The sequence below is a fragment of the Acomys minous genome (genome assembly GCF_964271855.1).
Source record: "Acomys minous genome assembly, chromosome: 6".
Lineage (NCBI taxonomy): Eukaryota > Metazoa > Chordata > Mammalia > Rodentia > Muridae > Acomys > Acomys minous.
This window is the reverse complement of record NC_140487.1, coordinates 98832425-98860260: the sequence shown is the minus strand read 5'-3', so window position 1 is coordinate 98860260 and position 27836 is coordinate 98832425. Positions and strand designations below refer to the sequence as shown.

The 27836-nt window shown below is 45.9% G+C and overlaps 1 protein-coding gene across 2 annotated transcripts in view; it reads right to left on the bottom strand.

Moving 5' to 3' along the window:
• Positions 1-783: 783 nt before the first annotated feature.
• TRIT1 (tRNA isopentenyltransferase 1) overlaps positions 784-27836 on the bottom strand; it is a 44272-nt gene continuing 17219 nt past the window's right edge. Inside the window, exons 2-11 of one of the 2 annotated variants that reach the window (XM_084786842.1) lie at positions 18590-18730; positions 12937-13035; positions 12076-12221; positions 9575-9717; positions 7574-7685; positions 7126-7238; positions 6840-6917; positions 3744-3853; positions 3137-3254; positions 784-1606 (exon numbers count right to left, since the gene is read on the bottom strand). In XM_084786842.1, coding sequence (XP_084642968.1) covers positions 1437-1606; positions 3137-3254; positions 3744-3853; positions 6840-6917; positions 7126-7238; positions 7574-7685; positions 9575-9717; positions 12076-12221; positions 12937-13035; positions 18590-18730 — 1230 coding nt within the window. In that variant the 3' untranslated portion in view covers positions 784-1436. The remainder of the gene's footprint in view (positions 1607-3136; positions 3255-3743; positions 3854-6839; positions 6918-7125; positions 7239-7573; positions 7686-9574; positions 9718-12075; positions 12222-12936; positions 13036-18589; positions 18731-27836) is intronic. The other variant, XM_084786843.1, reaches the window with a different exon arrangement.

Genomic DNA, 27836 nt, shown 5'->3' with positions numbered 1-27836 from the left:
CTCAGGTCTCATTCCCATGTGTCACATAACTTGTTTGTGGTTTGCTATTGTGTGGGGGTTATTTTGGTTTCAATGTATAGTCCAGGCTGGCTTGGAACACATGATTCTTCTTCTATAGCCTTCCAAGCACTGGGATTCTAAAAATTAAGGCCAGCAGAGAGGCTTCTTCCTTTTTTTTTTTTTTTTTAATTTTTATTTTGTTTTGTTTTTTTTTTTTTTTTTGTGGTATTGTTCTCTGTGTAGTCCTGGCTGGCCTTGAATTCAGAGATCTATCCGCCTCTGGCACCTGACTGCTGTGTGCCACTGTGCCCAGCTCAAGAGGCTCCCTTCCTGGACGGTTCCTTCCTCTCCCTTTACACTGAAATCTGCAGCTTCCATGACCTTCAGTACTGTGTCTACACTGGTTGATTACATAGATATTTCTAAGCTCCCCGAAAGCAGAATGACTCCCACCTCTGTGTCCCTGCTGGCCCACTCCAGGGTCCGTCACATAACAGACTTGCACCAAATGTTATCTGGGGCGTTAGGGCTTCCCACGTGTGAGCTCTCTAATGAAATGATGAAAAGAGTTTGGAAACAGTAGCAAAAACTGCCCAGCACTGAGACTGTGTAATGCTGACTTAAATTCGGAAGGCATCCCACAGATAACAAGCATCCAATCAAAGACCTTGGGGGATTGTTGAGGAACATGAGACTTCATACACAGCTACTTCACTGATGAACGCAGTTTGAGAAAAAAAAAACTATCAAACTGACAATGCAGCATGCTGTGTATAAATAGACTGCTTTTATAAATCTTTTTATTTACATTTCAAAAGAATATATAGATTCCTTCCCTAGAAGGATAGCACCGACAGCCATTATGCACAGAGGCAGCTCAGCAGACTCAGATTCTTTCCTTAGTCTTCAAGACCCAGGTCACAACCCCCTCAGCCTGACCCCTCTTCCGTGGCTTCTCAGAGCTAGCATAGCTTGCTTAATCATCTCTCTGGGCTGCTCCTTCCTGCCATTTTCAAGTCCAGAACTCCTGTCTGTGCCTTACAATACTTTAGTCATCTGCAAAAGCATCTGGAAATGAGATATTTTTAGCCAGCATCAGGGACAAGAACTCTCTTTTAAAGGACGTACTGAATCTTGGTATTCACCACTAAAAAAGATCCTCAAGTAGAAAATGTGCAATCTGTGCCTCTTTCTAAAATAAAACCTTTAAGGTTCAAAGAAAAAAAAAATCCCACCCTGAACTGCATCATTACCAGACACAACAGGCACACAGGGAGCTGAAAGGCCTGCTGTTTCCACTGCAGACCACACCACAGAATGAAAGAAGATGGCAGGGCCTCCTGCCCAGCGTCCCTCAGTGCAGGCGTGGGAGGCCAACACTCTCCTCCTCCTGGACTTGCTCTCCACATCTCTGCAGAGGCCACTGGGCACGCCTCTCAGACACTGGCCTTCCGCTCTTGCTCTTGCTGCCCTGGGGGTTCCTCCTTTCCAAGCTCTGGGTCACAGTCTAGGGAACTGCTTTGGCTTCCTAGGGCACTGACAGCATCTGAGTCCAACTTTCTTCTTTTCTTCAGTTGGTGTAAGTGAGATTTGGATTTTATATGTGCTGAAGAGACAAAGACCAAATAAACAAAAGAAGTCAGAGTTTTTGTTTTTTTTGTTTGTTTTTTTTGTTTTTTTAGAATTAAACAAAATAATCCAACAAAAAACATTTAAATATAACTATATAATCTTTTTCTTTAACAAATGTTAACATACATTTATCGTTATTTAAGACAGGGTCTTACTATGTAGCCCAGACTGACCTCAGACGTAGGCTCCTCCTGCCTTCGCTCCCAAGCGCATGACTCCTGGGCTATACACACACTGGCTGAGGCTCTGCTGGGCAGGCCTGCTACATGAGCCCACCCATCCCCTCACTCTCACCCACTGACTATTTCATAAAGACAGTTTTTACTATTATGCTTTTTTTTTTTTTTTACAAAGAAACCTCCTCTGAAAATACCTAACGAGAAGGATGACCAGGCTAATTTTTGAATTTATTTATTTACTTATTTGTGCACGCACGTGGGGTGGGAGACTTGTGAAACTGGAATTGGTTCTCTCTTTACCAGGGCGGTTTTGGGTATTAAACTCAGGTCATCAGGCTTAGCAGCAAGCTCCTTTACCCACTGAGCCTGGGCTAAATTCTTTTATACACATTCAAAGCATCAAAAATTAAAAAGGTTTGAAAATGTGAGTGTGGAAGAGTTCAGAAGCTGAGAAACTTTATGCAGAAAGAAGAGCCAGTTCTACTCTGGGCTCTGGGCTGCTCTCCACAGCAGCAGGGGACGGACCGAGGACTCGACAGATGGCACTATAGAACACTCACACAGCCAAGCTCACAAAGGCTCACAAATGTTGCTTCTCTAAGGCTCTCCCCAAAGGACAGTCGACAAATCGAACCACTAAGTTTCCTTTACAAAGCAATCAGACGCCCTCTTTCTCCTCCCCTTTCATGATTATACACCACCAACAATCAAGGCTTCTTCTGCCGGTTGGGCACACAGCCGTCCCCAGTCTCTGACAATGGGGTTCATTTTGCCAGAGATGCCAGTTAATAGACATAATCACTGTATGGGTGGATATGGAGAGAAATTGTCTACTCTGAGAATCCAAGCAAAGCCGTTCTCTGAGCAGGCTGCCTGCGGCTGGGACAGGCTAGCTCAGGCTAGCTCTCACAGCATTTCTTCCCATCTTTCATCACAGTTTCAGCCACTCACCAGTTCAACAAGTTGCCTTGGGAGGGCTGAAAACACCCCTTGGCCTCTGAGAACCCTGGGTGTGCGTGCTCCCTCCCACCTGAGCTTGTTTCCAACTAGCTTGCAGGAGCCTTTCTTTCTGTCTGACCCACGACTGAGTTCTAAAGAGGACGGCAGAGAAACTCCTGTTGCAGCTGCAGCTGGGGGTGGGGGGGTGCGATTGCCTTCTCCATGTCAGGGTAGGGAGCAACTCCTCAGTCTAGGAAAGGTTCTCAGGATCTGCCCTGTTACGAAGCTGACTGCAGCATCAACTATTAAAGGCTAAGTTTTAGGAAGTATGACCCCCACCCACCCAAACAGATTTCCCAGAACCGCTCACTCCGCCCCGACTCTACCTGCCCATTCCCGGTCCCCAATGATGATCCGGTCACAAAGGTCGCACATGTGGTAACTTCGCTTGTTCTCAGTTTCGCTGTGTGGCATGTTCATTGGAGTGGCTGTGGGCTTGTGGCCCTAAGAAAGCAAAGAGGAGGGGTACTCAGGTCAAAGAGACTGGGGGACAAGCCTCCTATATTAAGGGGAGTCGGATTTCCCCAAGATTCCTTCTTCATCCATAGAGAGCCGGTGGGCTGTTAACAGACTTTAGAAAAGAACCTTTCTAAATGTGAAGGTAAAAAAAACAAAACAAAACTCCAGAAACTTGTAGGCAGCCAGCCCTGCCTGCTTTATTCCATTGAAAGAGATTTGGCTCCTCAAAACAGCAGCAAAAGCTTCAGTAAAAGAAAGTAGTCTGCGCCAGGCCTGATGGCGCATGCCTGTAATCCCAGCACTCGGGAGGCAGAGGCAGGCAGGTCTCTGTGAGTTTGAGGCCAGCCTGGTCTACAAAGCGAGTCCAGGACAGCCAAGGCTATACAGAGAGACCCTGTCTTGGGGGGGGGGGGATAAAAAAAAAAAGAAAGATAGTAGTCTGCAAAGCTGAGGCCATGCCTCCTTAACACTCACCTGGATGAAACTTTGTATGATATTGAGAGCAGGTTCCAGAACTGATTCATCCCACTTGGAAACATCAGAGACTTCTAAGCCATACACTGGGGGGACACTGGGACCAGGTCCTAATGATGACAAAGGAAAGCTGTGAATGTATTCTGCTTCCACGATTCTTAAAACCCTCACAGGGACACAAGAGGGACATTCCGGCCATGCTATTCGTCCTACTGTAAATATAAGCCACAGTCCCAAGCCCCAGAAGCTTGACTTAGTGTGCAGCCAATATGCCTGACCATGCGAACAGGGACTCGGGTGTAGAACTCTGATCATAAGGAAATCAAAACAGAGTAATGGCTCTGGTGACCACTGTGGGGCTATTCTAATATAAAGACAGCACTTTATAGGCGGAATTAAGCTAAGAGTATTGAGTGAGTGACTGCTCTACATTTTTTAAACGATTATTTATTATGTATACAATGTTTTGCCTTTGTGTCTACCTGAATGCCAGAAGAGGGCATCAGAGCTCATTATAGATGGTTGTGAGCCATCATGTCGTTGCTGGGACTTGAACTCAGCCTCTCTAGGAAGAACAGTGTCTTGACCTCTAAGCCATCTCTCCAGCCACCTGCTCTAAATTTTATGTCATCTGAGAGTATAGGTTTCTGTGGGAAGACAGTTCACACTCCTTGACAGCACCCGGATAGCCACAGACATTAACCACTGTACTGCTGAGCTCAAGAACTAGCCTGGGGCTGACCTAGTCGAATCTCACCCTGCCCTCCATGCATTTCTTTTTAGGGGGAGGGTTGTCAGGCACTCATGTGGCTCAGGCTATCCTCAAACTCACTATGCATCTGGTTGGTCTTGGACCCCTGACCCGCCAGCCTCTCTACCTTCCAAGTGATGGGTTACAGCCAGACAGTACAATGCCAGCTCTTGAACACCTTCTTTTTTTTTTTTTAATTAATAATTTATTTAATTTTTATTTTAGCGTGAGGGTGTCAGAGCCATTGAAACTGGAATTACAGACAGTTGTAAGCTGCCATGTGGTGGCTGGGAATTGAACCCGGGTCCTTTGGAAGAACAGAAAGTGCTCTTAACCACTGAGCCATCTCTCCAGCCCCCTGAACACCTTCTTTTGAGAGCCATATCTAAAGGATGGTTGAAGCAACACTCTCTGGGAAGTACTTCTGAATGGCCATGAGTCTAGAGGGAAGAGGAACAGACATCACGCAGCTGGGCCAAGTACTTTAGCTTCAGTTGCCTCTGCATTCCACAGGCGCGCTAGACCGCCTTCCACAGCTAGCTGAAGTCGGTTACCTGAGGCAGGAAGCACTGTCCCGTGGACAAGAGACATCAAAGGCAGCGGGATGCCAACGGCTGGCAGGTGCTGGCCTTTTGAATGTGCCAACCACAAATAAGATTCTTCATACGCCAGACTGGCCTACACCTGCCGCCACATGGAAAGGTGAGACTAGGAGAGTGCAAGCGGCACCCACAGCACACCTGGCCTTAGTTAAGCTCTGCACCTGTTTCTAGGCCGCTCTACATTTTCCTTTCTCCTCTGAGTCCTTTGTTGGGCTTCTGTGCCCTGTCTAAGCACCTTTCAACAAGTTCTCGGCTCCCAGCTGCTATTTTTGGCTTGGGTCCAAGGCCAAGCTGGGGTGGGGAAGTCCCTCTGGCTCTCTGCCAGGCCATATCCCAGCAGACCAGCCCTGGCCAATCAAATGTGGCTCCTGACTTGGAGGGCAGCTGTGCCTTTCACTCTGGCACCAGGATTGTGCTTGAACAGAACGAGGTGCCATTACCCGCTCCTGCCTCAGGGACAGGGGTCACAGCGGCTTTACCACAAGAGGAAGTTCTCCATCATCACAGAAGCCTTTGTTTTAGACTTCCTGTCAGACTTGGGCAGTGAAGGTGCACTTGCACTCTGTGGTTCTGAACGCCAAGCTCAGCTGAGACTAAGATGGGACGCTTCTACTTATCAAGGCAGGCAAAGGGTGAGTCAAAGGAAGGGCCACCGTAGACCCAGGTGTACATGGTCAAAGGTAGCAGAGGGCAGGGGCAGGGCTTCTGCGGGCCTGATCTATAACTGAAAGCAGAAGTCTACTGGCAAAAAGTAAATTGGAAATGATTCAAAAGTGTATTTTAAGAGTATCCACAAGATAAAGCCAGAGTTTCACTACACTTAAATTAATCTCCTTTTAGCTCATAAGCACACAACTGGGGACCTGATGGCCAGCACGAATGGAATGCTGGCTAGCCCACGTATGGCTAAAGGAAACACGAGACCACACTTAAAGAGTCTGGCCTGTATTTGGGCTCTTTTGCCTACTAGCTGGAGGAGAGGGGAAGGCGACTTACTCAATTTTCACTAGGTCTTCATGTTTTTAGCTATAAAAACAATTACCCTTTCACCATGAAGCCCAATGCAACTATATAGCACCAAATTTAGTGCCAAAATCCCTCTTCCTTAAAAAGTTCTGTCTAAGCCGGGCAGTGGTGGCGCACACCTGTAACCCCAGCACTTGGGAGGCAAAGGCAGGTGGATCCCTGTGAGTTCGAGGCCAGCCTGGTCTACAGAGTGAGTTTCAGGACAGCCAGGGCTGATACATGGAGAAACCCTGTCTTGAACGCCACCGCACCCCCACCCCACCCTACACAAAAAATGTTCTGCCTAATTAAAGTTTCAGTTGAAGCAATTCAAGTTTCATATACCTGACCACAAAGATAACCAAGGAGAAACATCTTGATTTGCCCTTTTCATTAAAGATCAGCAGACTCAGAAGCCATTTTAAGTAGGAAAACTCCCTGCAGATTTATGCCTGCTCTTCAGGTACAGAACTGAAGTTGGAATCAGATCTGAACACCCAGCCTGCTCACGGGCTGCTAGTTTGCTGTTACCTCCTGCTTGTAGCCACCACCATCTGCTTAAGGAAGAAGGAAAACCCTTCAATGGAAACTCACACGTTTTTCTTTTATTTTTTCCCCCAAGACAACACTAGAAAATGAATAATCATCTATGCAAAAGACCCACCTTGGGTCCAAATTCTTAGGACAGATCAATATTCTGTCAAAAAGGATCCAGAAGATGAGAAGGGTGGGACTTACTGCTCAAAAAGCGATTTTTAACCCATCGGTTCTGTTTCCGGGCATATCTCTTAGTTACTTGTTTCAGGGCCTCAACACCTGGAACATACAGCAGACACAGGGTATCTCGGTGAGCACGTCCGTCTGTCAGGAGTCAGCCCCTCCCGGCCCAAGAGCAAAAGACCCCAGCACACGGTTGGACTTCACAGATAACAACAATCTTGGTTCTTAGCTGGGACTCTTCTAGCCTCAGCTCAGACTATCACCCAAGGACATCCAAGGCTAGGTGAGACGGAGGAGTTCACACCTTTCTTTAGAAGCTGGTTACTAGTCTCTGGTGTGCATTTTCCCTCAGTGATCAGGTACTCGTGAAATTCCTTGAAGCCAATTGACTGGAAGATACCATGTTGATAGTCCTGGCTGGGAACAGGAGAGCGTCAGCAGTGAGCCACAGCCTCTGAGAGCCAGCAGGGGCCTTGGAGGCTACCTCATTGATGAGCACAGTGAGCCCCTGAGCAGTTACTGACTGAAATTCTCCCCTTCCCCGCCCCACCAGCCCCAGGTTACTTCTTTAAAAAGTAATTCCTGGGACTGTCTGAAAGAAAAGCACATTTCCACTCCTTGGGTATAATAAACCTCCTTCAGCAAGCCTTGCCAAGGCCAAGGCCAAAGACTAGTAAGTAGATCCAAAGCCAGTATTATGCAACCATGGGCAAGTGATGGAGGGGAAGTCAGAACAGCAGCCAAATCCTCACCTATTTTCTGAAAGGTTCTTAAGATTATAGCGTCTGTGAAAATCTCTCAGTTCTTCCAAGAGTCCCGCAGCAAGCATGTCATCCACTCTCTTATCCAAGCGCTCATCTAGAACTTGAGTCAAAACAGCCCGTGAATAAGCAGCATGTGACAGGTACCTTCTATAGACTCGCACAGTGAACTGAGCAGGCTGCCACGAAGAAGGGATTTTAATCCAGCCATTCAGATATAAAAATTCATAGTGTACTTATTTGTGCTTTGGACTGTGCAAGTGCAAAGCAAAACAGAGTGCCTTTCTGTTATCAGAGCAGCACACGGCTGGGAGGGAGGGCAAGGGCTTCACTGTGTCGACCACATGTCCTCTGCTTTTCAAAGTGGCTGAGGGCCTCTGGTTGACTTGACTTTTTCTTGGTTTTTTTTTGTTGTTGTTGTTTTTGTTTGCTTGGTTGGTTGGTTTTGTGTGTGTGTTTTGTTTTTGTTTTGTTTTGTTTGTTTGTTTGTTTGACAAGGTCTCATTTTGTAGACCAGGCTGGCCTCAAACTCAGCAATTGCCTCTCCCTCCAAGTGCTGGGATTAAAGGTGTGTGCCACCACATCCAGTGGTTGACTTCTCCTGACCTATGTCATTTTTTTTTTTTAAACTCTAACTTCATGTTGTTTTCATTTCGGAATCCCCAGGTGACATTCTGGTGCATCTTGAACTCCCCAGACAAAGTATAAGCTCATCACCCAGGTCCAGCACCCAGACATAAGCTGCCATGAGTCAACACTGTTAGTTTATACTGAACTGTGTGGTGTTATGGTTTGACTGTTAAACATTTCATTATGGAAACGTTACATTTTTCCATAAACTTATGACTGAGAATGATTTGAGGACAAATTGTCCTTACAATTATGAGTGTCTGCTCTGTCTCCTTATTGTTGCTGCTGCTCAGCCTCTATTGACCACAGCTCTTTTTCTTACCTTGCTAAGACATCTTTACTGGGAACGGGTCAGTAACCAGGGAGGCTTTACTGTTTGTATGAAGCTCACTGCGAGCACTCTGTGTGTCATTTATTTATTTTGCAGTGCTGGGAATTGAACACAGAGTCTTGTATCCATCAGACAAGTGTTCTACTACTGAGCCAATACCCTCAACCCCACAGCTTTGTGCAATACTGGTTTATTGAATCCTTAATGGATGCTATGAGATATGTACTATTATTATCATTTCTATTTTATTGAAAGTTGGAATACATAAAGGTAAACTAATTGGTCTTAAGAACTCCCAGAGCTATGAGACAATGGAGCAAGTGTGTGAAGTGAAACAATGCCTTTCAGCCTGGCGACTCACCGCTGTATCGCAGTGCCTGTCCACACTGCCATTTTGTCTTCCTAACCCCCAGAGTATGCTCCCCATGTTTCTCTGCAGCCCCTCAGCACTCTGAGGAGCTCTCTCTAGGCCGGCACTGGACACCCTGGTGCAGTCCTGTCCATCATCCCACCGCCCGGGAGATCTGCAAGGGCAGAGACTCTCCTATTCTTCCCGAAAGCACAGCAAATACACACAACATGCGGCTCTTTATTGGATGCTCACTGTTTGCTGGGTGAGACGGTTCCCAGCACAGGGCATCGTGATACTTCAGGTTGGCCAGCCAATCATCACACCCACTTCTCAGGCCTGATCAGTGACCCAGCCTGCAGCCAGCCATGAGGTCAGACCTCCAGCCACAGGAAACTTCCTTCACTCTCACCTTCCAACCTTCTCCAAACAGCAGCCTCTGTTCATCCTGTGCGCCTCATCCTACCTACTCTGATATCTGAGAACCAGCATTCTCCTTCCTCTCTTTCCAGAAATACCTAAGGGAACAGCATGGAGCCCAAGGCAAAACATGGTGACGGACACAATGAACTTACTAGCTTACTCTAGTGTTCACTGTCAGCCACCAGTGCTTCGAAGCACTTGACACAGAAACCTAGTATTCCATATTTTACCTCAGATGACCTCTAGACCAAAGCATTACCTGCCTGGTCAGCATGAAGCCAAAGGATGCACGGGTTAGGGAACTTGAGAGGGCCTCCGAGCGGACCCCCGCCATCCTCTGCATGTTGACGGTGAAGGAATTCACTGTGAGAGATTCCTGTTTCTTCAAACACTTGCAAGCTCCTAAATTGTTTAAAAAAGGAGGTGAGGTGGGGAACCCATTAGGAAACATTCATTCTCAGGGAATAAAGAGAAAGACTATCTCACAGGAAGCCTCATTTTTCAACCTCATACATACATTTCTAATCCAAGAAATTCTAGCTTTACTCTAACCTCAAAGCTATTCAGAAAGGCACCTCAACTCTGCACTAGAAATAACACTATTCTTTCAAAAACACATTCTAGAATTAGTTAAACGGGTTCAGAAATAACAGGTTTCTTCTGTACAAACAGAAGGAGACTCACTTTCAAGTGAGCAGTACGAGCTTGTTTGGGACACTTTGTACAAGCCGACAAGTCTGGTCTCGCTGGAGTGCCTTTCCCACAGTACCAAAGCATGCCGCACATCCAGCTCCTCCACTCTTTTTAAATATGTCTAAAATTAATCAAGAACGCTCCTGGCTAATCCGGTACACTCTTCTGGAACAAAGACTATCAGAGACGGAGCCCACACACTCATTCCTGAGCCGTGGTCCACGTCTGTGCGCAGCCTGTGATATTACAGCACCAGGTAACTGAGCTCCCAAGCCACTCTCTCCCGCTGCGGCTTATCAGCTGGAAAGTGATCTTCCCCCTCCTGACCCACTTCTGTTTCCTGAAACTCTAACACCAGAGTGAGACCCCTTGTCGTTCAATATCCATGGCCACTCAGAGAACATCTATGAGGAAAAAAGAAAAAACAAAAAACCTAGCAGTACCTCACTTACCTATGGAAAGAATACAGATTCTGCCTAAGAGAGGTGATAAATGGTCCCCCTCTCCCCTACAGGAGTGACACTAGAGCTCTCGCTTGGAACCTAGTGGCCCTCAAGCAGCATAAAGAGATGTTGTAAGAAATAAAGATCTAGGCAGGGCATGGTGGCGCACACCTTTAATCCCAGCACTTGGGAGGCAGAGGCAGGCGGATCTCTGAGTTTGAGGCCAGCCTGGTCTACAGAGTGAATCTGAGATAGCCAAGGCTACACAGAGAGACCCTGTCTCGAAACCCCCCCCCCCAAAGAAAAGAAATAAAGATCTGAGGCAGGCTGTAGGGGCACAGGCCTTTAATCCCAGCACTCAGGAGGCAGAGGCAGGCAGATCTCTCAGTCTGAGACCAGCCTGGTCTACACAGCAAGTCCAGGAGAGCTAGGGCTACACAGAGAAAATCTGTCTTGAAAAACAAAACAAGGAAAGAAAGAAAGATCTGATTAGGAAAGGAGAGAAAACTAAAGACAGGCTCCAAAGTACAGCACACAGACTATATAAATTGACGATCACTGGAATGTCCCTGAGTTTTTAGGGGAAAATATGGAAAGGTCTGGATTGAGAAAAGCCATGTGGCGTCAGGCATGGTGACAGATGCCAGATTCCAAGCACTGTTGATACAGGCACAGGAAGACTGGGAGTTCAAAGTCACCCTGAGCCAAGCCAGATCCCATCTCAACAACAGAAAAACAAAACAAAGTATGCCTACTGAGCACAGATAGCATGTCCCTAGTATGTTCAATGAGGAAAGAAACAGTTATAATAGAACGTGACCCTCCAAGGATACCTCTGTGTGGAAAAATACCTTTCTCCTTTAAGATAAAATTTCATTGGAACAGGGCACAATGGGGTGGAGGTATTTTTAAATGGCTCTTCGATGGCAGAATAATGGAAAAGTATTAAGAAACACTGGTATTAAAAAAAAAATCTTTAGAACGGAATGCTTTATAAGCCCCCAACACCAAAGTTACCATAACAAGTGATAAATGTAGCTACCACATAGTAAACTCTTCCTCAGATGGTCTCCTGTGCCCAAGCTGGAGCCACTCCCAACACTGCAGAAAGTTTCAACTCCAAAACACTCTAAGAAAGCACGTGAGGCATCCATTCACCACCTCGCTCCCCTACAACAAAGTTCCCATGTGCAAAGGTAAACTGACCTATTGAGGCAGCTTATAAACCCCACCTCCCACTGGGAAAGCTACTAGGGCACAACCCAGCATTGCACAACCAATTACGAAACTCAAGTCACAATGTAAACGGATTGCATGCCAGAAAGATTTTATATGAAAACTGTTATACAAGCAAAGATCAAATAGAAAATGAAGCAAGATTACATAGGCCCCGGAGGGAAAACAATATGGTACTATGCCTTTAAAATGTAACAACAAAGTAGGGCACAACTGTTTACTGAGGGACCTGCACTGTACAGTAACTAGGGGCCTCCAATCACACTGAACTAGAACAACAAATAAATCTCCACTATTACCAAGCCCCTCTGTCACCCCGGTTAGGCAAACACTTTACCGCCTCCTGGCTCTAAAGGAACTCCGAGGCAATGGGCTCAGGCTTCCTTACCTGGCCAGTTTGCGTTTGTCATGCGGGTGGAGCTTGGCAGCCATTTCTGGGTCCACCTGGCTTAGCCGTTTATGGAGTTCATGACCATCTTCCTTTTCGAGCTCTACTTTCCGGTCAACTGCTTTCCCAGTGCCCTTATCCTGGGGCTAGCATATGAAGGGTTAGAATAAATTTAATCCAATGAGTCAATAAACATTGATATTATGAGTGGGCTGGGCATCTGGCTAAGCCTTGGAAAAAAGAACGGAGATGAATCTGAAGATCATACCATACAGTGAGGGACAGATCATAAACCAAAAATTCCAATACGCAGTGGTAAGTATGTAAGGCCACACACAATAACAAAGAGGACGGGTGGCTTACCTCGTAGGGAAGTACTTGGCTACCTGCTTGTTTATTTTCACTGGGCTACCACATCTATTTTAACATATCCAGGAATGCAGTCCACCCTCCCCAAGGATGACCAAAGAGTGAACCAGAGCTGGCGGCACAATGCCATTTGCAAAGTCTTGCCCTGCACAGCAGCACCTCCACAATAAAGGTCAGTGCTGGACATCGCTGACATATATACTGTGCTGACAGCCAGGGAATGCTGAGTCAGACAGACATACTGCTAACGTACAAGGATGCTAATTAATCCAAGAGCCTTTTTCCCACACACAACCCCTATACCCTTAGGCCAGCTTGGAGGAGTACACTTCACGTATGGAGGTGGCATTTGTTCAGAATATTAAGTAGGAAAATTATAGCTGCTGACTATAAGAAACAGGTTAGAGTCAACCTTCCTCCCACTAAAATTATTTGGCATGAAAAAAAATGAGGACTCATTTCTTTAGTGAGTTACTAGTGAGCTAGGCTTACCTTGGTATTCACAAGAACTTTCCAGAGCAGGGACTCAATGTAATAATTTGTTCCTCCCACAACAATGGGAATTTTGTCTCGAGCAAAAATATCTTCAATGTAAACATTAAGAAAGTTATTTAATATCAATAAAAGAATCCTGACTCATGTGGGAAGAAGAGAAAGAAGGCACAAAGGCCAGCAGCACGTGGACGCATACCTCGGGCTCCACCCTCCTCTGCTTATGTGCACATGAATACACAGGTGCACGTGCTCATACTAACAAGTATACACATCATACACATACACATATCAAAAAAGGAAACAAGGAAGGAAGGAAGGAAGAAGGAAGGAAAGCAGAGGGGCTGGAGAGATGGCTGGGTTCAAGGCCCATCACCCACATGTGGCTCTCAATCATCTGCAAATCCAGCCCAGGGGAAACAATGTCGTCGTCTTCTTCTTCTTCTTCTTCTTCTTCTTCTTCTTCTTCTTCTTCTTCTTCTTCTTCTTCTTCTTCTTCTCCTCCTCCTCCTCCTCCTCCTCCTCCTCCTCCTCCTCCTCCTCCTCCTCCTCCTCCTTGTTGGTTTTGTTTTTGGTTTTTTTTTGTGACACAGAGTTTCTTTGTGTAACCTTGGCTGTCCTAGACTCCCTTTGTAGACCAGGCTAGCCTTGAACTCACAGAGATCCACCTGCCTCTGTCTCCTGGATTGCTGGTATTACAGGTGTGTGTCACCACACCCAGCCCAAGGTCTTCTTCTGCCCTCCCCAGGCATCAGTCACATTTGTGGTGCTCAGATTTAATGCAACCAAAATAGTCACATAATACAAGACATAGAATAAAATGGTTAATAAAAAAAATTCAATCACATTTATTTGGAGTGCCTTCAATGCTCCCTGTAACTTCATAGAATCATTTTCAATTAGACCTGGTGGGACTTCCATAAACCAGACACACAGGTTATGGGTTAGGAGAGTGATCGCCTCGCATGAGGGAACTCTTGGTTTAATCCCAGCACCATATAAATTGGACTTGGTGGCACATCTCTGTAATCCCAGCACTCAGGAAGAGGAAGCAGGAAGATCAGAAGTTCTAGGCCAGCCTGGGATATTTGAGTCCCTGCCTCAAAAAAACAAACAAACTGAAACAAACCAAAACCAAAAAAACCAAGAGGGGACTAAAGAGATAGCGCAATGGTTAATAGTACTTGCTGTTCTTGCAGAAGACCCAAGTTTGGATCCTAACACCCACGTGACAGCTCACAACCACCTGTAACTCCAGCTCTAAGGGATCCGATGCCCTTGCCTGACCTTTACTAGAACCAAGGCATGCACTTAGTGCACAGACATACATGTAGGCAAGATGCTTACACACATAAAATAAGTCTTTAAATTTAAAAACAGAAACAAGAAAAACAACTAGACAGAAATGCACAATGGTAACTAGTTCTCGAAATGTCTAGGTGTTTCTGCTTCCAAGGAGGCTCACCAAGGTGAAACCGGTGTGTGTGACCTGTCTTTCTAAGTTAAAGCACGGTTCTGAGTCAGTCTGTCATCACTGAGTAGCAGTGCATACATAGTTCAGCCACGCGAGACCTCACCAGACTTCAATGTTCAGGGCATGTTACTAAACCTATCTGAGCTTCAGTTTTCTCACCTGCAAAATCCCCGAGTGTTTAGAAACATTAACTGTTTCTGTGTGTATAAAGCCTCTGCTGTAATGCCTGAAAGCCAGTGAGCACTCAATTTACTGCAGCAAGTATTGTTCTTTTATTTCTGCTTCTTGGGATACTCTTTAGAATCTCTGTTGAGCAGGTAATTACTTGCTTTGACTAGGGCTCTGCTTGTTTAAAAAAAAAAGATGACTTTCAATATGGAGAAAATCATCTAATTATTTCTCCTTCCTGTGAGGCAGCCTGCAGTGCAGAACGAGATCAGGGGCTCAACCAGAACCCTGCTGACTGGTAGAGCAGGAAGAAAGATGCTACCAACAGAGGACCACAGAGAGGGCTGGCACTGGGCATAACAACCTCAGCACCCGAGACGCAGGGTCCGGAGAATTCCGTAAGTTTGTGGCCAGCCTGGGCTACATAGTAAGTACAGGACTAGCCAGAGCTACACAGACTTTATCTCAAAAAACAGACAAGGGCTAGCAGGATGGCTCAGTAGGTAATGGTGCTTGCTACCAAGCCAGCTGACCTAATTATGGGCTAACCTTGACCTCTCCATTCTCCTGCACTGGACTCTCAGTGCTGGGATTCTGAGATACTTTCAGTTTGACACTGTGATTTTTATGCTCTTAATCAAACTTTAAATCTAGCTTAGAGCTGATCTGATGAAGTTGTCCCCTGCTGTTTCTGTGCTTGGAAACATCAGGTCCTTACCACTTTGCGTCAGTTCTTTAGGGACAATCTGACCATCTAAGAGCAAACCTCATCTTTGGTGATAGGGGTCAATCTGACCCAACAGCTCTGCAAAGCAGGCAGACCTGAAATTATAATCTGCATTTTAATTTGCCATTTGATAGGCAAATCCCTTTCTCACTGTCTGGGTTTGCATGCCATGACTAGTAAGGAGGCGAGCCTGTCCATGCTTATCACCAGTTGTGCTCGCTCCTATGTGAACTGCACTCCAGGCCCTGTAAGTATTTTCATATTCACAAGAGAGTCCTTCATGCATTAAGAACATTAGTCAATTGTGCCCTATGTTATAATTATTTCCCCCAAGTTCACATATGTTCTGTTTGTTATGCTAGCTTCCAACTGCTGTGCAGCCAATGGCCTTCCCTCCCACTCCGAGGGGCTGGGGTCACGGGTGTGCACTAGCACATCAATCTTAGTTTTGCCTTTTAACTTTTATAGTAACAACAGCAGCAAAACAGATATTTATCTTGTAGTTCCCAACATCTATATTGTTTATAAAATTTTTCCATGTTGATTAATGCATGTGACTACAATTTATTCATTCTTACTGTTACAAAGAACCATGAGTAAAGCAAATTTTGTACACTCTTTGAGGAAAATCATTTTGGGTGTTCATCCCGTTAAAGTGCTAAAGGTTGACCATGCCGAAGACAAAACTTCTGAGCTTCTGAGCACATGCCTATGTGTTCCAGTTTGACAACCATTTTATTTTATTTTATTTTATAGACAGCTTTCTAGTGCAGGCTTGTCTTTGAACTTGTGACCCTCTTGCATCTACTTCCCAAGTGCCAGGATCACAGGAGCACCAGCCTAGTGTATACAGTGCTGGGAGTCACAGCGGGGCTTTGTGCCTGCTAGGCAAGCACTCCACCTGCACCTGCAGTCCTGATGTAGTCCTGTCCTTTCTTTTTTGTTTTTGCTTTGCCCTGAGTGTCCTGGAACTTGCTATGTAGACCAGGCTGACTTCGAACTCAGAGCCCCGCCTGCCTCTGCCTCCCCAGGTGCTAACATTAAAGGTGTGCGCCAGCACCCAGGGCTTCCACTCATTACCATTCTGAAATGCATAAGGTAAATATATACATTCATTTCAATCTACACTGAGTTTCCTATTCTGTTACAATGGTTTTCTGCTTTGTGTGTGTGGTGTGCGTGTAGTGTGGTATGTGGTGTATGTGTGGTGTATGTGGTGTGTGTAGTGTATGTGTGGTGTATATGTGTGTGGTATGTGTAGTGTATGTGTGGTGTATGTGTAGTGGGGGGGGTAGGGGGGTGTGTTGTGTACTTTTGAGAATCAGTTTTCTCCTTTTCTACTGTGGGATCTGGCGATCAAACTTGGGCCATCAGATTTACATGGCAAGTGCTGTTACCCACTGAGCCATCTCACTGGCCTCTGTGTTACAAAATCACTAGGACTTTATAACTGTTACTGCAACTGTGGCCTTTACTTAATGGCTCAGGACTTTTCCCCCCAGTTATTAGGAACTGAACCTAGGACCTCACTCATTCATACTAGTCAAGTGCTCTGGTATCAAGCAACATCCCCAATAGTTAAAACTTTTCAGTGTTTGTTTTAATAGCTGGCAGTTCAGATATTAAAGATATTCTAAACTTAAAATATAAAGTAGGCTCCTTATATTATTCATTTTTTTGTTGAAACTGTCTTTTATAGTTTTGAGATAGTCTCACCATGTGTAGTACTCTTTCTTTTAAACTCTACTTTATTTGGGGTGTTTAGGCCTCAACCTCCCTTCCAGCCTCCCAACCCTACGTAGGAGAGAGGAGGCCCCTTAATTTCTCCTGGCTGTTTAGGGTCAACTGGGTTCTTTTGGGCTTTACCCACCTTTGTCAACAGCAGACACAGCCAGCCATCTCCTCCAAGCACCTGTGGCCCAAAGCGTTTCTCTCCATCTGTCTGCTCCAAACTGTGACATTGTCCATCTCTGGTCTCTTCAAACTGCTACACGCCACCCGCCAACACTGCACGCCACACCATGCTCTCTCTTAGCTTTCATTTGTATATTCAGAGCCCTTAGACCACGCCTCTCTGTGTGCTGCACTAGGAAGGCCATTATCAGCTGGCAAAAGACAAGCCCCGGACGAGACAATTAACAGCTGCGAACAAACTAAAGCTCAAACTAAAATTCAACACTTGGGATTAAAACAAAAACATATGTATATAACACAACTAAGTATACAAAGAAATCAAAGCTTCCATGGCAACCATGTGTCCCAGACTGGCACCGGATGCACCATCTCCTGCCCCAGCGCCTCCTAGAGATAAAATTATAGGTCCCCTTTCTCAAAAACGTCTTAATCTTATCCAGAACCATTTTTTCCAATCTCCTCCTACTCAACAATCCCCCTGAAGTTTTCAGTGGCTTCATTATCATGGTAAATTGACAGCACCACATCCCCGCTTTACAGTGCAGAGAACTGCAGCTCAACAGTGTGGGCAGTGTTTTACCTAGTAAAAACAATATGATCAAAAGGAGGTAATTTCTTAATCAGAACATAGATTTCCTATTTCTAAATCAGTGTCCCTGTCACAAAATGTTTTTTCCAAATGTCCTTAGGAATCATGTATAGGCTGGTGAAATGGTCCAATGGGTAAAAGCAGTTGCCCAGCAAGCCTGATGACCTGGGTTCAATCCCTAGGGGACCACATAAAAAAGCCAGATGTGGAAGGCTGAAGAGATGGCCCAGCGGTTAAGAGCACTGGCTTTTCTTCCAGAGGACCCAGGTTCAATTCCCAGAACCCACATGGGAGCTCACAACTGTCTATAACTTCAGTTCTAAGGAATCCGAAACACTCATACAGACATTCATGCAGGAAAAATATCAATCCACATAAAATAAAAATAAAAATTAAATAAATAAAAAGCTGAATGTGGTGCACACATCTATAATCCCAGCATCCCTACTTCGAAATGAGAGCCCGAGTCATCTGGAAGATCACTGTAGGTCTGCTACCTGGGGATACACAGGACAGCAGAAATGACAAGAAACACCTTGCCTCACCAGGTAAAAGGACAGAACTGATTCCTCAAAGTTTAACTCTGACTTCCTCATGTAGACATGCCACATGTATGCACACACACACAATAAGAATTTATAAACTTTAAAAGAACCACGCAGACCTCTTGTTCTAATGCAGATGCTAACTCAGTAGACCTGGGGTGGAGCCCAAGAGGCAGCGTTTCTAACGAGTTCTGAGGGAAGCTGTCCAATCCTAGGCACTGTTTCCTTAAGGATATCAGGGCAGTCGCTCTGTTCCTGAAGTCCACCACGGTGTAGCTGGTCACTAGTGGATCCACAAAACTGATCATGTGGTGCTGGCACATCTTCTGCTCTTGGGCGGAGACCTTGTTGGTGATGATGTCCAGCCCTTCATAGACCTATAAGGAAGAAAATGGATGTGAGAAAGTCATCAGCCTCCACAAAAACACTCTTGATGAGCAGAAGTGACAGTATATTTCTCCTTCCAGCCAAATACTTGGCTGACCGACCCCAAGCAACAGATCTGGCCTGTGCCTGGGAGCAGATCCCTTAGCAACAAAAGCTAAGTCATAGAAAGAAGGAAACAGAGCCTTCGCTGGCTTGCTTGTCACACTGTAGCTGTTAGCCTGACTTAAAGGTTATGGAGGTGTGTAAATCCGCGCCAGGGAGAAGGAATCCATAGGAGTCAAAGACCTCTCCAGGCTCAGCGAGAGCATTAAAACCAGCTTCTTCACTTATTTGACTATCAGTCTCCAGAAGGGAACAGTTTGTGTCGGTTATAACACTACTCCAAGAAGTGCAGTAGTTCTTGGATTTAAGGAGCTCTAATAGGTTTTTAGGATTCGTATCAGATTGGTTCAATTTTATGAAGTGGTCGATCTATGAAGACGCACAGAAAGCATACGTGTCCTCACCACTGCCTTGCACTACTAGTGACCTCATTATCTGTCCAATGGCTGCCCAGGTCAGCACTTACAGCCTACTTACAGGCAATATCCAGCCTGAAAGCTCTTGATCTGCCAACTCAACTAAAAAGTTCAAGTGCTCTCTGTCTGAACGCAAGGTCTCAGATGGAGTCCAGATCTGAAAATACTAGTTTGGGAACAAGAATAAATGTTTGGGATGAAATGTTCTCTCTGCAATCATTGATTCTGCAAGGAGCACCAAGCCAACAAACAGCAAGTTCTACGGAGCTCCAACGACGTGTAAAGTGTTTTTATCTCGCTGGACGTGGTGGCACATGCCTTTAATCCCAGCACCTGGGAGGCAGATGCAGGTGGATCTTTGAGTTCGAGGCCAATCTGGTCTACAAAGGGAGTCCAGGACAGCCAAGATAACATCGAGAAACCCAGTCTTAAAAAAAACTAAAATAATAAAAAGATGGCAAGTTAAAAGAGGCAAACACAGCCAGGTGTGATGGTGCATTCTGGAGGCAGAGACAGCATAGGCAGACTTGTGAGTTCCAGGTCAGCCTGTTCTACAGGGCAAATTCAAGGACAACTTTGTTTTTCAAGACAAGGGAAGAAAAAGCAAACATGTAAGTGTGATTCCAACAGAAGATAGTCCCAGAAGTAGGCCCATGTTATCACAAACAGAAAGGCTTACCATGCGGTGTTTAGTATATACAAATTCAAGGAATATCAGGAGATATAAAATATTGACAATTGAGCTTGTATTTATAGTTATAAATTATAAGTCATTTAAAAAGTAAACAAAAAAGTAAAAAAAAATATACAATTACTAATGTATATCATCCTCTTTAAGTGATTTGTTACTCTTTGTCTCCTATAGCACCCAATTAATTGGGACAGGACATAAAGATATGGGTGAGCTGAGCACGGTGGCATTCACTTGCAATCCTAGCCCTTGGAGAGGCTGAGGCTGAGCTCAAGGACCGCAAGTTCAAGGCCAGCCTGCACTATGTGGAGAGCTCCTGTCTGAAAGAAAAAACAAAAACAAAAAATGCATGAAATAAGCACACATCAGACAGCTTCTTACGTGAATTTCACAGGACCATATCATCACACTGTACAGTGTTCCACATCTGGTCCCTGCTGGTTGTGTGACCAATGAGAAGGAAAAGGCACACTGTAAGAACGGGGAGGGCAGACCTGCGACACTGGCCACGCTCCAAACTAAAGCTAGATGGCAAACATGGGAAGTTAACCTACTATTTCTGATCTCCACCTCCCTCCCCCCTTTCTTTCCTCTCTTGTGTGGTGCGAGTATGTGTGCGTGTGTGTGTGTGTGTGTGTGTGTTTCTGTGTGTGTGTGTGTGTGTCTGTGTGTGTGTGTGCGTGTGTGTGTAGAGGTGGAAAACAGGATAGCTCCATGGGAATGGCACTTGCCACCACGCCTGATAACAACCTGAATCTGATCCCTGGAACCAGTTTTCCGTCTCCCACTAGTTGTCCTCTGACCTCCACATGAAAGCCATCGCCTGTGCACCAACCCCCATACTACATATGTTTATACATATTTATATAAATATAGAAATCTTAAATAGGGTTGGGAATGTAGTATTTGCATAACATGCACAAGTCCTGGTTTGATCACAAGAACACAGTGGCAGGAGTGAAGGAGGGAGGTGTGGTGGCAGATGGATCAGCAGTTCTAGGCCAGCTTTGGCCGTATTAAACTTTATCTCACAATTAGTCAAATTTTGAGACAAGAGTCTCACTATGTAACCCTGGCTGGCCTGCAACTTGCTCTGTAGACCAGGCTGGGCTTAAACTCACAGAGATCACCTGCTCCTGCCTTCCAAGTGCTGGGATTTCTGGTCTATGCCACCATGGCCAGCTTACTGTTTGTTTATTTAGGGTCTCAGGTAAGGCTGGCAGTGTGACTGAGGGGCAGGGCATTTGCCCAGCAAGTGAGAGGTAACCTAGTTTGGATTATTAGCACCCCAAGAAAGAAAAACAAGATTAAAAAGTACAGAAAATAAATGCTGACAAGGATGTAAAGAAACCAAAAGTTTTGGTGCACTTGTGTTTAGAAGCTTAAAGCAGTGCATACATCCCACAACAGCATATCCGCTCTCAGGCCCTGGGCTGGCTCTGGAGTCCCAGCTGACATCACCATGGCCTCTAAGCTGACCTTACAGCCCCTCCCTCTGCTGGTGCAGCTACTGTTGGTTGCAAACAGAGCCTACTGAGGTCCAGCATTATCCAGTGTGCGCAGGGGGAGAACAAAGAAGTGCCTCAGAGGGACGCATGCCCAGAGCCTATCCTCCTAGTGCATCACGGGATCTTCCCCCGGACAACCACCAGGTCAATCAGCTCACTAACACCTGTGCTACTACTGACGCACCCAGCATATAACCCGTCACCGATATGCCGCCGACTCTCCACCGCTCCAGAGTCTCCTCCCACTTCTCAGCCAAGGCCTTCTGCACAGCACTGGTCCCTCTCAGGCTCTGGGCAGGCCTTCCGTGGAGGTGACTCAGGGAGGCCTTGATGCATTTCTCTCTGAAGTGCTGCCTTCTCAGCAGTCAGGAGGCTGGGATCAACTGGGCCTTTTCTCCACTCAGCACTGCCAGCACCCCTGCAGACTGAAGACAGCCCCAAGAGTAAACCCAGAGAGCACTCTTTCCTTACCGCGAGGCCCCAAAGGCTTTCACATGCATCGCCCAGTCTCTCAGCTCGGCCACAGTCTAGACCTGGCCAGAAAGAACATTTCTGTGAGTGTCCCTCACAGCCTGTACAGCAGCAGCCCCAAATTCCTAGGCAGTGACAGTGATAGCAGCTAGGAGCTTGTCAGCACCAAACACAAGATCAGACAGCTGCTGGACAGCCTGTCTCACACACCTGCCTTTCCCTTCTTAGTGCCGTCTATGTGCCAAGTGGAAGAAAATACTGACAACAAAAGATGGTGCCTTTTCAGTTAAAAATCTCTGTGGGAAGAGTTCTCGTGATGAGTATAAGAGCTATCTGAGGTCAGACACGTAATGCACAGCTGTAGTCCTAGCACTTAAGAAGTGGAAGGAAAAAGCCCATAAGTTTAGGTCAGCCCTGGCTACACAGCAGGACCCTCCCTCAAAGCACAAAAACGAACCAGGTGTGGTGGGATATGCCTTTAAACCCAGCAGTGGTAGGCAGATCTCTGTGAATTCAAGGCCAGCCAAGATCACATTAGGAAACTCTGTCTCAAAAATTAAATAAGGCGGAAGAGAAGAAGAAACAACAAAACGACAAAAGGGTTCCATGGCCCTCTGAGCTGACCCTGAAAGCCGGGATAGGGCAGCAGCAGCTCCGCTATGTCTGACCTTATGCTCCCCACACAGAAGCTGAATGGCCACCACACGTATGCACCAGGCTCCCAGCCCACTGCCTCCAAGGCCACCATGCAGCTGAGGAGGCTGTGGTCTAGCTTACTTTCCTTGGTATCCCTGTATGGAAGTGAGGAGCAGGCAGGTCACTCTGTGACTCACGGAGAGGTCAGAGTCCTCTGACTTCACTTATGACCTCATCCTGTGTAGGCTGACAGACAACCTACAGCCAACACTAGACCATGTGGGAGCCGGCCAAGACAGGTGCAGGGGCAGCTGCGGCCTGCGACATTCTGTGGCCTGCCAATGGCTGATCTCTGAGGTCTAACAGTCCTTCCTCTCTCTGCTCTGGGGACTAGCAACACAAGTTCCCTGTGTTCATGGAGCTAAAGTTCAATTCAGGGCTTAAGACGTACAGGGGGTGAGGTGAGGGCAAGCCCTACTTTCAGTTACAACTCTGCTGCCATCTCTCTAGATTCATGTACAGACATCTCATGCTTTAAATGTCCTCTGTCTCCCACTAAATAGCTCCTTCAGGGTCTAAAGAAAGTACCTGTTGCTATGAGCCTCCTCTCTGCGCCTGTTATACTTGCTAAACCACATTTTTGTAGCTTTGATTAAAGTTCATCAGCCTCTACAAATAAAACCTGATAGACAGATAGACCATTGAAAAACAAAAAAAACAAAACAAAACAAAAAAATGGTAGAGCCAGGAGCTGGAGAGATGGCTCAGTAGTTAAGAGCATTTGCTGTACTGGGCACAGTGGTGCACACCTTTAATCTCAGCACTCAGGAGGCAGGTGGATCGCTGTGAGCTCAAGGCCAGCCTGGTCTACAAACGCGAGTCCAGGACAGCCAGGGCTGTTATACAGAGAAACCCTGTCTCTAGAAACATTAAAAAAATAAAAAGAAAGAAAGAAAGAAAGAAAAGAAAAGAAAAGAAAAGAAAGAGCACTTGCTGCTTGCTGCTCTTACAGAGGACAGGTACAGGGCAGCTCACAACCAACTTTGGCTCTAGCTCCAGGGGATCCAATGCCTTCTTCTGACTTCCTTGGGCACCAGGCACACACATGTTGCACAGTCATATATGTGGACAAAACGGACATGTTACAAAAAAAGCTTTTAAAAATTTAATGGTAGAGCTACATGAATAATGTGGAAATTCCTCAAAAAATAAAAAATAGAAGTTCTATAGAACACAGAAAATCTCCTTTTGGTATAAACCCAAAATAATGAAAGCAGGGTATTGGACATATATTTATATAACCATATTCATAACAGCCAAAAAGTGAGAATAACACCAGATGCCCATCAGCAGGCGAACGGCAGCACATGAGTATACATCCCTGTGATGGCCTAGTGCTCAGAGAGAGAAACTGTGATTCATGTTAAAGCAAAGACAAACCTTGAAGACCTGACTGATGAGGGAGACGCAGCAGCTCCAAAAGGGCACAAACTTCTGAGAGCCAAGAACATGATTCCACCTACACGAGGCACCTGGCAGCAGACAAAGCCATAAAGACAAAAAGCAGGCTTTCTGCTTATTGGACAGACTTTCAGTTTTTGAAAGCCAGGAATATCCTAGAAACAAAAGGTAGCGGTAGTCACAGGAAAACGTAAATGTACGTAGTGCCACTAAGCTGGCAGAAGCAACCACTGAGTGACAGCAAAACGGCTTGGCAGGTACAGGCACTTGCCACCATGCCTGACACCCGAGTTTGATCCCCAGAATTCACATGGTGGAAGTAGAAAACTAAATGCTGCAAGTTGTTCTCCAACCTCCACATGCATGCCTTAGCATGTGTAACCATACATACACGTACCCACAAAGTACATAAATAAATGTAAAAGAAAAAAATTTTTAATGGGCCTTGAGTTGGGTGTGGTGGCACACACCTTTAATCCCAGCATTCAAGAGGTGGAGCCAGGTAGATATCTGTGAGTTTGAGACCAGTTAGAAATACAAAGTAAGGCTGTCTCAAAAATAATAATAATAATAATAAAGTGGCCTTTAAAATAATATGGCAAGTTTATATATTGTCGTGTGTGTTTGTGTGTGTGTGTGTGTGTGTGTGTGTGTTTCTGGAGATTAAACCCAGGGTGAAGCACACATGAAACACGTACTCTCTCACTGAACCATGTATATTTTATCTGAATTTTTTACTTTTTATTTTTATTGTTTGAGACAGGATCTCATATAGCTCAGGCTAGATTCAAACTCACTTGTAGCTGAGGCTAACCTTGAACTACTAATCCTCCTGCCTCTACCTCCCAAGTGCTAGGGTTATAGATGTGTGTCACACACCAGCTTAAAAAAGGAAAACACTGATGACAGCTTTTGGGCAGTGTGAAACAGGGAAGGAATATTAGCAATGAGATAAAGTGTTGAGAATTATTCAGAGCTGATACTGTTCCATTTCTTGTCACACATTTTTTTTCTTTTTCTGGTTTTTTTTTTTTTCTTCTCTTGGTTTTTTGAGACAGGGTTTCTCTGTGTAGCCTTGGCTGTCCTGGACTTGCTTTGTAGTCCAGGTTGGCCTCGAACTCACAGCGATCCGCCTGCCTTTGCCTCCTGAGTGCTGGGATTAAAGGCGTGCGCCACCAAGCCCGGCTGCATGGGCACATTTTATGGGTATACATTTTTTGTCCATTAAAATCAGCTGCACAGCTAAACAGTGAAACAGAGGCTGGACAGATAGCTCAGTGCTTAAGAGCACACGTCGGCTTTACAAAAGACCTGAGTTCAGTTCCCAGCACTCACATCAGGCTGCTCAACAGTGCCTGTAATTCCACCTCCTGGGGTAACCTGACACCCTTGTCTGGCCTCCGACACATACTTGCAGGCAAAACAGCCTACATGTAAAAATAAATAAATAGACATCAAAGCCACAAGAGTAAGCTACTACTGATTTGCATTATAGATAACTGTTCAAGCACACCTACAGGGAGCTGAAGGCACAGCTCAGAGGGGAGCGAGTGCTTGTCTAGCACATCCTAGGTTCAATCCTCAGTACCAAGGAGTGAGGAAAATAGAAACAAAAATAAAGTAATAACAAAACCTAAAAACAAATTATTTTGTAAAAAAGCTATTTTTAGCCCAAGTTTAGGTGTCATCATATCTCAAATGCCTCAGTCATGCTTAGAATTTTTTATTTATGTACTATTTATGCCTAGGGCATTCTTTTTTTTTTTTTTTTTGGTTTTTTTGTTTTGTTTTGTTTTTGTTTTTGGAGACGGGGTTTCTCTGTGTAGCCTTGGCTGTCCTGGACTCGCTTTGTAGACCAGGCTGGCCTCGAACTCACAGCGATCCACCTGCCTCTGCCTCCCGAGTGCTGGGATTAAAGGCGTGCGCCACCACGCCCGGCTGCCTAGGGCATTCTTTAACCCGGTCGGCTTAGACTTGGGCTGACTGCCTTGCGTATGCCCTCATACACTGCTCCAGTTAGTTTCAGTACGCTTCTACTTTATACAACCGTCAGTCTGGATGCTGGAAGAGCTAAAGTCTTCCAAAGACAGCAAAGACTCTGCTCCATTTCCCTGCTCCCACGGGAGCCTGTGATGGGAGCACGGGGAGCAAGGGGAGCACGGGGAGGTGACTGTGAGGAGATGGGTTGGTAGCGTGCTGGCCTAGCATGGATGAGGTCAGAACTACTTAAACCTTTGGTGGGTGGGTAGGAGCTTTTGAGGGATGTCTCATTTGCGTAAGGAGGAATTCCAGGTGTGGCTGGATGTGACCTTATAAAAAGACAGAAAGTTTAATGTGGCTGCATGACCTCCTTGGGAGGCAGGGGGGGGGGCGGGTACCCAGGGCTAGGACATGCAGACCTGGGGTGGGGTCAAGGGAAGCAGCCCTACTGATGCTAATCTCAGGATGAGATTTCCAGGGTTTGGACATGCCTTGGCCCCATTCTCCAGGCAGGCTTCCCGCAGCCCCGCAGCCCTGGCTGGCCTGGGACACTCTATGTAGACCAGGCTGGTCTCAAACATAGAGAGCCATCTGGCTCTGCCTCATAAATGCTGGGATTAATGCTATGTACCAATACACCCAACTCATGCTAACTTTAAAAGTTACCTCAACAGTCAACAGGCTAGTAAGATGGCTCAGTGGGAAAAACTTCTTTGCCACCAAGCTTCAGGGCATGGGGTGGGGTGGGGGACAGGGGACTATGCATATAAAGACGGAAGGAAGAAAGTTTCTTTTAAAGAATAATTGATACTAGAAATCTTTGTTTTGTTTTATTTGTTTATTTAGGCTTTTCAAGACAGGGTTTCTCTTTGTGTAGCCTTGGCTGTCCTGGAACTCACTCTGTACACCAGACCGGCTGTGAGTGCACTGAGGTCCACCTGCCTCTGCCTCCCACATGCTAGGATTAAAGGAGTGTGTCAACACTGCGCAGCTTGTTCTGCTTTAAAGACGGGGTCTCACTGTGTAGCCTTCACTGGCTGGTGTTCCCTCTGTGGACCAGGCCACCCTTCGTTTTGTGGCTATGCTCTTGCATGGGCATCTCCAATACTGGGGTTACAGGGTTAGGCCAACAGGTCAACAAGTTCACTAAGCAGATGCTCAACAGTAAAGGGCTGATCTCTTGGCTAACTTTACTTTCTTAAAAGGTTTTTTTTTTTAAATTTACAATTTCTCTCAGAAAGAATGAATGTGCTACGGAATCATGGCAATTAGGCCTTTTAGCTCTACTTAGCAAAAACTTACCTGAAGAGTTTGCTCAGCAGTTAAAGGCAAGCACTGTGGCTCCAGCAGGGCCTTGATTTAGTTCCCAGCATCCGTTAAGTGGCTCACAAGCGCTTGTAAGCCTAGTTCTAGGGGATCGAACACCCTCTTCAGGCCTTCATGGGCACCTGAGCTCACAGTGTGCGCTTTCGTGCGCATACACATAATTAAATCTTTTTTTTTAATGTGGCTGCAGACATGATGAATAATTTGTGTGCAGATGAAGCCGGCCAGGCCAGGCCTAGTGGCCATTTCTGACCTTTTCAGTGCTAACTGAGCAGCTGCATTCCTTGGAAGTACATGTCTGAGTTAGGGAAGGCAGTTGTGTATACAGTATAAAGGTGCAGACTGTCAGCTTTAAATTTTGGCTACTGGCCAGGCACCATGGTGCACTCCTTTAATCTCCACACTGGGAGGCAGAAGTAGGCGGATCACTGAGTCCAAAGCCAGCCTGGTCTACAGAAAGCTCCAGGACAGCCAGGACTACACATAGAAACCCTGTCTCAAAAAA